Genomic DNA, 9,743 nt, shown 5'->3' with positions numbered 1-9,743 from the left:
TGTAGCCCTGGCTGTCCTGGAACTCACTTTGTAGACCAGGCTGGCCTCGAACTCAGAAATCTGCCTGCCTCTGCCTCCCAAGTGCTGGCATTAAAGGCCTGCGCCACCACGCCCGGTCTTGTTCCTCTGTTCTTTAGAGTGAGCCATTGTAATTTTCCTCCAGCAGAAGGAGGACACTTGGCAGTAGTAAGACCCTGTGGCCTGAGGGTCTCCTGCTGGTTGTCTCATGGGTGCTGGGTGCCAATAAAGGACCTACAGATCAGAGAGAGCGGGTACTCAGTAGAGATTATCCAGCAAATTAAGCTCTGCCTCCTCCGGACACAGAACCAAATGACTTCAAACTCTTTCACCCTGCAAAAGCCAACCCGCAGGGAACCCTGTCCACCTCCCCAGAGGTGTACCAACAGCACTTGAGTCACCCCGTGTCAAGTTGACTTCCATCCTAGGAGCTGCCAAAGTCAACCTGCTCCTGCTGACCCAAGCCTTCTCCCTGGCTTTCTAGACAGTAGTGTATGTAGTCTGTGGTCCCAGGACTAACTGTGTCTGGCCCCAGAACATGGCATACTAGATAAAAGAAGTGGGCGGCTAGTTTAAGACCTAAAACAGGGCTTTTCTATTTTACATCGTTTCTCATCTATAAAAGGTTTGTGAGGCCCATGTGAGCTAAGGGTCCCATGCTTTTCCAGTCCAATTGCAATTATCTAAAGGAAAAAAAATGGTAATATTCCTCTCATTTAGTGTTAGCCCCAAATGGGAGCCAAACATTCAAATGCATGAGGCTATGCGAACATTTCTCACTCAAACCAGCATGTTACACATGGCAGCCGTGCATGCACAGGGGTGTGGAGGACAGGGCTCAGGGTCTCTCAGCTTTTCCGTGTCTCCGTAGCAGCTTTCTGTCTTATTGGGAGGGTCAGAGTTTCTTGCTGAACCTGGAGTTCACCAGTTCAGTGAGGCCAGCTGACCGTGAGATCCAGCATCTCCCTCAGAGTGGTGGAACACTGTAGCATGGGCTTTTTACCTCATGCTTGTCTGGCAAGACTTTTACTGACTGAGCCACCTGCCCAGTATGAGGCCATTCCTTAGAAAACAGAAATCACCACCAGAGGGTGAATTCAGGACACACACAGCACAGTTCGGCTCACTTTTGGGATTGTTTGGTTGTGGCTATTTTCACATTTTCATTCTCAAAACAATGAGATTTCTTTGTTTTTCGATATATTTTTAATTTTTAATGGTGTGTGTTTGTGTGTGTGTGTGCCCCCCACACACACAATTGAGCAAGTGCATATGAGTACAGGTGTCCAGAGAGTCCAGAAGGCGCTGGATCCCTGGAACAGGAGTTAGAAGCTGGGTCCTGGGAACTGAACTTCATTCTCGGCTTGCTTTTCAAAAGGGTCTCAGGCTGGCCTCTATGTACACTCTCTATGTAATTGAGGCTGCCTTTGAACTCCTGATCTTCCTGCCTTCCAAGAGCTGGGATTACAAGGTATGCAAAACCATGCCAGGCTTTGACCCACATTTGGTTCCTCTGACTGTAACATTGAAAAGTAATTGTAGGCTAATGGGCATTCGAGTGTGGGTGCTTTCATAACAACGCTATTAACTTTATGGTTCAATTTCTTCAGTGATTAGCTGGATACTGGTGGGGGCAGCTGAAAGAGTTCTTTTAAGACCCTCAGGGAAAAGGAGAGGGAACTTGCAGATAAGAAATACGGATCGAGCAAGGTGTCTACTCATTCCCACGGGAGACAATAACTCAATCTAGAAGTGGAGGGTTTAGGACGGAGAAAGAATGTTGTGCAGGAGACCTCACACTCTCTGTTGAGAAACGGAGTTCTACACTGCCAAGGCCTTTGAGTCTTATGTAATGAGGAAAACTTGGCAGAGTAGGAGAAAGAGCGACTTCAGAAGAAGTGTTCTGAAGAAATTCGGGTAAAAGACCATTAGGGTTTATGTGGAAGAACCTGGACACTCCAGGCCCACGTCATCTTCCGGGTTAACTGTGGATTTAGGGAAGTGAAGATGGCCACTTCGCTGGTAGCGCTAGGAAACACTTCCCTTCCTTTAGATCTCAAGGTAACAAAAGCCCACCAGGCGGCTAGACTACCTTGCTTGAAAATAGTGTGCCGTAGAGGAGGGCATGTGAGCTTTCTCCAGGGGAATTTTCAAAACTACGCTGAGTCCTGGCACAGGAGGGAAGCAGGCCTGTACCCAGACTTGCTCAAGGCCGGCACACATTTCCATTTTTAGGTTAAATATGCCTTCGAAGGTTTAGCACAGCAGGGTGTCCATCAGACGAGCCTTACTCGGTAGCAGGCATTAAGGTCACCCGCCCCTTTCTGTCTCGGTGCACCGGTTGGATTTTAAAACGTCAGGCGGACTCCGGGCAGGTCCAGCTGCTTACAGCGGGGCCCCGGCGCTGTGGGCCGGGTAGGGCGTGGCAGCTGCGGTGAGCGCACGCCGGGGACAGGGCGGGGTCCGCGCCAGCAGGGCGGGGGCGAGCTCGGGGCGCGCGTCCGGGAACCTCGTGCGCGCGCCGCGGCACCGCCCGCCCCCGCCCCGCCCCGGTCAGCTGGGTTCCGCGTCCAGCCGGCTGCGGAGCATCCCGGGCGGCGCGAACGGCCCAGCCATGTCCGCGGCCATGAGGGAGAGGTTCGACCGGTTCCTGCACGAGAAGAACTGCATGACTGATCTCCTGGCCAAGCTCGAGGCCAAGACCGGAGTGAACCGGAGCTTCATCGCGCTCGGTGGGCGGCGGGTCCCCGGGAGCGGCGCCGGGGCAGGGACAGAGGACGGGCGGGAGGCTCCTCGCGCGTGGAGCGGGGCCTGGGAGCCGCAGGCTGCGGGACGCGCGGACGCTGACGTGTCGCCTCTGCGGGCCGCGAGTGTCCCAGGACTCACAGCTTTGGGCGCAGTGTCTAGCGGGGTGAAGCTCGCCTTCAGGTCCCGGACCCCACCCCGACCCCGGCAGCCGGGCCTCGCGTGCACAGTCCTCGCGTGCGCCAAGCGGGGCTTCCCAGCGGGGGAAACCGCGGGCCAGCCAGCAGGAAGGAGAGGCAGGGGACTGCTGGGTGTGCCCAAACCAGCCGGGCCCTCCTCCCTAGGGTGTTGGGGCTGGGGTTGCTCGGTATGTTCAGCTCAGACGGACCCTATCCCAGGGAGTTGAGGCAGGGGACTGCTCAGAATACCCAGCTCAGGGTGGCTCTGCCTAGGGAGGACAGGCAGAGGACTCTCCAGTGTCCCCAACCAAAACGGCGTCCTGACGATGGGCAGGCCCGACCGACCTCCTTGTGGTTGTTTCTCTCCTGTATTCGAGGCAGGAGAAAACCGCCTAGGAAAGGCCTAACCGCGAAGTATGGGTGTGGGCGGGGACTGTCCCTTTAGAATATCTGCCCTGCCACCCAACCCGCTTCTCTCCTGTCTCCAGGTGTCATCGGACTGGTGGCTTTGTATCTGGTGTTCGGTTATGGAGCCTCTCTCCTCTGCAACCTGATAGGTTTCGGATACCCAGCCTACATCTCGTAAGTGACTCACCCTGCGGCCGCACTTTCCCTTCCACAACCATATCCCTTATTCAGGGCTTGTTTTGGGCTGTTTAGCCCTGGTCCCTGACATAGAAGTCAAAGCACCATAAAGTTAAGGTACTGACTGCCTAAGGTTACACATTTGGGAGCCTTAACTTGTTCCCTGATCTCCTATCAGCTAGCCGAACGTGTTTTATATTAGATTATACTGACGTGGAGCTGACTTTATCTCGGCAGCACAAAATGTGGGGCTCAGCAGCTATTGGGAGTGAATTGCATCCCATTGGTGACTTGGTTATTTCCACCATATGTTTTTGTTCAGTTAAACCCAAGCAGTTAGAACTTAAATCATTCAGAGTTACAATGAGGGCAGGTGAAGAATTTTGACTAGATTTATCTTTGACCCCTCTTCTCACACTGAAGCCCTGATTGGCTGGGAACTCGATTTGTATCAAAGACTGAACTCACCTTGCCTTAGCGTTTCTAGTACTGGAATGTCAGACATGAGTCACCAGCCTGGATTAATTTTTTTGATTTTAAAAAGGCTAACTGTTGGGCCAGTGAGATGGCTCAGTGGTTTGATGATCGCCCCAAGTCTGACAGCCTGAGTTCCATTCCAGCCACATGGTAGGAGAGAGAGCAGGCTCCAACGAGTTGTCCTCTGAGCTCCAAAGGCTTCCATGCCACTTGAGGAAAGGTAATGGCAAAAAATTAAGGGTATTCTTCTTTTAATTAAAAAAAAGTGTGTGTGTGTGTGTGGTAGTGTTATGCCTATGTCTGCGTACCATATGTGTGCCTGGTGCTGGAGAAGGCCAGAAGAGGGTTGTTGGACCCCTTGGAACTGGAGTTACAGATGGTTATGAGTCATCACGCGGGTTCTGAGAATCAACCTTGGCCCCTCTGGAAGTGCAGCCATCTCTCTGGGCCCAAGGGCAATTATCAAAAGCAAATTTGGAAACACTGTAACAAACCTTATAAAATACCTTCATAACATAGCTCCTTCGTAATATAAATTATTCATGTAATTAAATTTAAAAATGTATCCTAAGATTAGGATCTACTGATATTTATTTTATAGCTCAATGTTTCTCTGTTCAAATCAGGATTGTTTATCTCCATAAATGAATTTTGTTTTATATTATAACTAAGTTGGTGGGTTTCATCCTTGTTTTCTGAAACTTATTAACCATAGTGATAAAAATAAAGGGTCAAAACATTTCAGTTGGAGGCCAAGACACAAGATAATATTCTTATACCACCTGACTATCATTGGCCAGATTGGAATTTAGCATATGCTAGAAGGGAAAAAAGGATTTTATTGGTGTTTTGTTTCATTTTTTTTGATACAGTCTCAAGTAGCCCAGGCTGGCCTTAAACTTGCTGTGTAGCCAAGGATGTCCTTAAACTTCTGATTCTCCACCTCGATCTCCTCAGTGCTAAGATTATAGGCAGTGTCACCCTGGCTGGTCTTCCAGATTTGTTTTTAGAAGTTAGTTGTTCTGGACAAAGGCCAGCCACTGGCATGATGAGCTTGCTCGTGACATTGGAGATCCCTCAGGCTTCAAGTTGACAAGGGTTTTTACTCTCTGGGTGTTACCTCTGGGTTTTGTAATTGTACCTAGGGTCACTAAGGTAGACTGGGAAGAGTTGGTTTGGCTTTCACTGCAGGTAAAGGAGAAGCTCTTCTCAGTGATGTTTAATGTTAAATGGGGATATGCAACCTTGATTCAGAATAGCTAGTAGGTCACCGGTGTGTGGTAACAAAATTACCCCATGGTGTTCTCCTCTACTTGACTGTGTCTGTCTGTGTGTCTTACTTGTAATTGTTTTAAAGGGAACATTGTGTGGTAACAAAATTACCCCATGGTATCCTCTACCTGACTGTGTCTGTCTGTGTGTCTTACTTGTAACTGTTTTAAAGGGAACATTGTGGTTTAGAATTGTTTCTCTTCTTCCTCTCGGTGAATTCTGGGCATTGAACTGGGGCTATCAGGTTTGACAGAAAGCCTTTTTCCCAACGAGTCCTCCCCAAGAATATGGACTTTAAAAAAGACTGCACGACGTGGTAACGTTCCTACTTCGGTACTTCTTGATATATAATTGTATGAGAACTGAACTCTTTTGTTGGCATTAACACATTGTGTGTGTGAGCTGTAAAGGGTTAAGTGTTCTTGGGTCGTCTGGGCTCAGCAGTAAAGGGCATTGGCTGCTCCTGTTGTGCTTGAAAGTGAGGTAGAACCACCGTTTCTCTCTGACTAGAGGCGATCTTTGGCTACTCCATCTTCAGTCATATTTCACAGTGGTTTTTAAGTTGCCTTATTATTTCTTCGTTTATACATTCACTGGCTACATATTCAGTGGCATATCACTGGCTCTCTCCTTACAGGATGCTAAATGTTTTTGTCTGTTGCTAGAAGTTCAAACAGCAGATCCTGTTACTTCTAAAGAGTAGAGCCTGGTGGATTTTCCAAGTTTTAGGATTTAGTCAGTAAGTGAATACGCTTTCTTCACAGTTTTGATATTCTGAGACAAAGTGACACATTTGTAGTACATTTCAGTAAGAGTTAGAAAAACACTAACAACGTAATAAAGGACACTTAATGATTTAAGCAGAAGTTCAGAAAGCAGTGCTCAGTGAGCATACAGTCCACCGGTGTGTGTGTGTGTGTGTGTGTGTGTGTGTGTGTGTGTGTATGATGTTGTCTTTCTGTAGGTCCAACATTTTCACCTTTAAACTCAGCATAGGATTGTGTGACTTGGGTAGCCTCTGGAGTCCTCTGAGGGACAGTCACATTTATGGCTGTCTGGGTCTTCCCCCATAGGTCCTGTTCTAATTGGTCAGGGATATGGCCTGGGCTCAGGGGGGTTTGAAAGACTTATCAATCTTTTACAATTTTGGAGGGATTCTAGTGCTCCAAACGTGTCGGGAGCCTATGGTTCAGAGCGGCAGTGGGAACAATACAGAAGTGCCCTGTGAGTGTGAAGACGGCGGAAAATAACCTCTGTTCCCGAGAATTGGCTAGAGACCTCTTTAGTGCTCTGCCCTGTGTGGGAGAGGAGAGAAAAAAGTGGGTTTGTACACAATACAAAGCATACAGACCTTGGTTCGTAAACAGTCAAGCAGCCAGTGTTAATTTAATCAAGTCTGTTCATTGTGTAGCCATTGAGATTGTACAGGTTTTTGTTTTTAAAGAAAGAAAATCCTTAACAATGATGGTTTTGAGTAGTGCCCAGCTCATTGTTTCTAGGGGTTTCGGAATGGCTCGGTGTGTCAGAGTGCTTGCTGTGTGAAGTGAGTCCCCAGCACCCACATAAAAAGTGGGGCCTTTGTCCATTCGCCTGCCTCCCTAGCACTGTGGGGTTGAGGGAGACTGATCCAGGAGCTCGCTGGTTACAGCTGAGCTGACACAGTGCTTGCTTCTGGTTCACTAGGAGGCTTTGTCTCAGGGACACATGGAGGAAGACATTGGAAGTCCTCCGCTGGCCTCTGCATGGCCCTCAGACACATAAACCCACACACTCGCGTGCATACCCCTCACACCCACATCCACACCTCACCGTGTTTCTGCATGTCTCAGTCTGATTGGGCTAGCCTAAGAGCAGGTGATTTGTCAGTGAGGTTGGTTTTTTTATTCTTACTTCTGAAGGCTGAGAATTCCAAGACTGCAAGCCACCAGCTGATTGGGTGATCTGACAGCTGTTATGCGATTCATAAACAGCATCAACCTGTGGTGTACTCACATGACAGAAGAGCAGAGCAGACTTGCTTGAGCTGTTTGCATCAGGCAGAGCCCTTATAACCTAGTCACCTTCTGAAAGTCCCCATGTCTTAGTATATGGGGTATTGGATTCCATCAAACTGATTTGTGGGGTATGGAAATCCAGAAGCAGTGGTCACCTTCACTCAGTCACTCTCTGATCCCCTACTGTGCTCCTCAGCCCCCACATACTCAGTCTTCAGGGTTTCTATTCCTGCACAACATCACGACCAAGAAGCAAGTTGGGGAGGAAAGGGTTTATTTGGCTTACATTTCCATACTGCTGTTGATCACTGAAAGAAGTCAGGACTGGAACTCAAGCAGGTCAGAAAGCAGGAGCTGATGCAGAGGCCATGGAGGGATGTTCTTTACTGGCTTGCTTCCCCTGGCTTGCTCAGCCTGCTCTCTTATAGAACCCAAGACTACCAGCCCAGAGATGGCACCACCCACTAGGGGACCTCCCCCCTTGATCACTAATTGAGAAAATGCCTTACAGCTGGATCTCATGGAGGCATTTCCCCAACTGAAGCTCCTTTCTCTGTGATAACTCCAGCTTGTGTCAAGTTGACACAAAACTAACCAGTACAGTCTTCAAATCTGAGGTTCATCTGCTTAGCAAATGTCAGTCAGTATACCAGGTGCCGGTGCCACCCTTTAGATATGGCGTGGAATAAGACAGATACACTCTCTCTTCTGTGTCAGCAATCTGCCCATGAGCAGGCAAGAAATAGGGAAAGTAGAGAGTAGTAGGAACAGCTCTTTGGATATTTATCTGCGGTAATATTTAAGACCTGAGGAGTGAGCTGGAACCAGCCTGGCAGAAGTGGAGTTGGCCATGGCCTGAGGTGTCGGCAGCCGCCGCCACCACTGCCACCTGGCTCAGTGACAGGGAAGAGTGCCTGGGAATGACAGAGAAGAGGCAGGTGCCAAAGGGGTCCGGGTGTACAGAGGGCATGGCCGACCCTGAGGGAGGTGGACCTTTCACTTCAGGTGGTATTTTTTTCTGATTGAGAGAGGTTTTAAATAAGGGTCACATGATAGGACTTCCCAGATGAAATGTCAATGGCTGCTGAGACCTCTGGAAGAGATTGGTGATCTTGCTAAAAAGTCAGCCAGAATTTATTTCCTTCTTTCTCTGCCTTTCAGCTTTTGTTATTGTTATTTCTTCCCCTGAAGCATCATAGGTGGGGGCATGCAGACTTCCCCTGTGCCTCCATCGGAGAGGGCGTACAGATTGCATGTAAAGGTCAGCATTGGGCCTGCATATTGCAGGGTGTGGAAATAAAGTTTGGAAAAGCTTATTTGGCCTCCTGCCTTTTTCCATTACTCACCCCCTTGAGAAATTCGTGGGTGAGGCTCAGGTGCATCTGGCCCCAGGACAGGACTCTGAATGCTGGAGCACAGTGATCAGGGAGCCAGTGCCCGCCCACGGGCCTTCTTCCTGGGGGTCTTGTGTTTTTCTATGCACATTATCTCTTTGAGCCCCCTATTCTCTCTGTGTTTAGACATTCTGGCCACCCTGTCTAGGCCGTCTGGAAGCCAATCCCAGCCTTTTAGATTACCAAGAGCTGTTGACAGATCTACCTTCTCACTGATAAGAAAAGGCCAGCCAACAATGGAACCTGCTATAGACAGACCCGCCCCTTCTTCCCCTGTAGCAGTGTATATCTTCCAGGGGCCAGCATGTTCACAAGTCTGTGCAAACATCTCCACTGTCTAGAACATTTTTGTCACCCCCAAAAGGAAATCATTATTCCTACTTCCCCCCTCTCTGCTTTTGGGTAGCCTTAGCCGTCTCACCTAATGTACTGTGTGCATCGTACATAGATGGGATCGTGCAATTTGGGCTTTTGTGACTCTGTGCGGTCCTGCTTTTAATGACAGTGCTCCATTAAGAGGCCCTGAGACAGGCTGGTGAGATGGCTCAGCGGGTAAGAGCACCGACTGCTCTTCCAAAGGTCCCGAGTTCAAATCCCAGCAACCATATGGTGGCTCACAACCATCCGTAACAAGATCTGATGCCCTCTTCTGGAGTGTCTGAAGTCAGCTACAGTGTACTTACATATAATAAATAAATAAATTAAAAAAAAAAAAAAAAAGAGGCCCTGAGACCAGCAGAGAATGGGACTCTGTACCTTCATACACAAAGCTTGTTCCCTGAGACCTGCAAGGATCCCTTGGCAGTGTGACGGCGCAGTGCTGGTTTGCCAGGGCTGTGAGTCCTGTCCCTGCTTCTCTGTACAAGTGGAACCATGATGCAAAGTCTAATGGCGTGGGTTCCTATGTTTATTATTGCCCTGCAGGGAGAGGGAGGGTGGGTTTTCTGTCCTACTCGGAAAGCTTTTGGTTTACAATTCTGCACAGAGACCTGTGTCTTTCTTCTTATTTCTTTTTTTTTTTTTTTTTTTTTTTTAGATTTGTTTTTTGTGTGTGTGTGTGTGTGTGTGTGTGTGTGCAC

The 9,743-nt window shown here is 48.8% G+C and overlaps 1 protein-coding gene across 1 annotated transcript in view; it reads left to right on the top strand.

Annotated features, from left to right (window-relative positions):
* Positions 1–2,546: 2,546 nt before the first annotated feature.
* Reep5 (receptor accessory protein 5) overlaps positions 2,547–9,743 on the top strand; it is a 28,423-nt gene continuing 21,226 nt past the window's right edge. The window contains exons 1-2 of the mRNA XM_021214750.2: positions 2,547–2,750; positions 3,431–3,524. Coding sequence (XP_021070409.1) covers positions 2,633–2,750; positions 3,431–3,524 — 212 coding nt within the window. The 5' untranslated portion in view covers positions 2,547–2,632. The remainder of the gene's footprint in view (positions 2,751–3,430; positions 3,525–9,743) is intronic.

The sequence above is a fragment of the Mus pahari genome, chromosome 15 (genome assembly GCF_900095145.1).
Source record: "Mus pahari chromosome 15, PAHARI_EIJ_v1.1, whole genome shotgun sequence".
NCBI classification, from domain to species: Eukaryota; Metazoa; Chordata; class Mammalia; order Rodentia; family Muridae; genus Mus; species Mus pahari.
The sequence above is the reverse complement of the archived record's forward strand: the minus strand, read 5'-3'. Positions and strand labels throughout refer to the sequence as shown.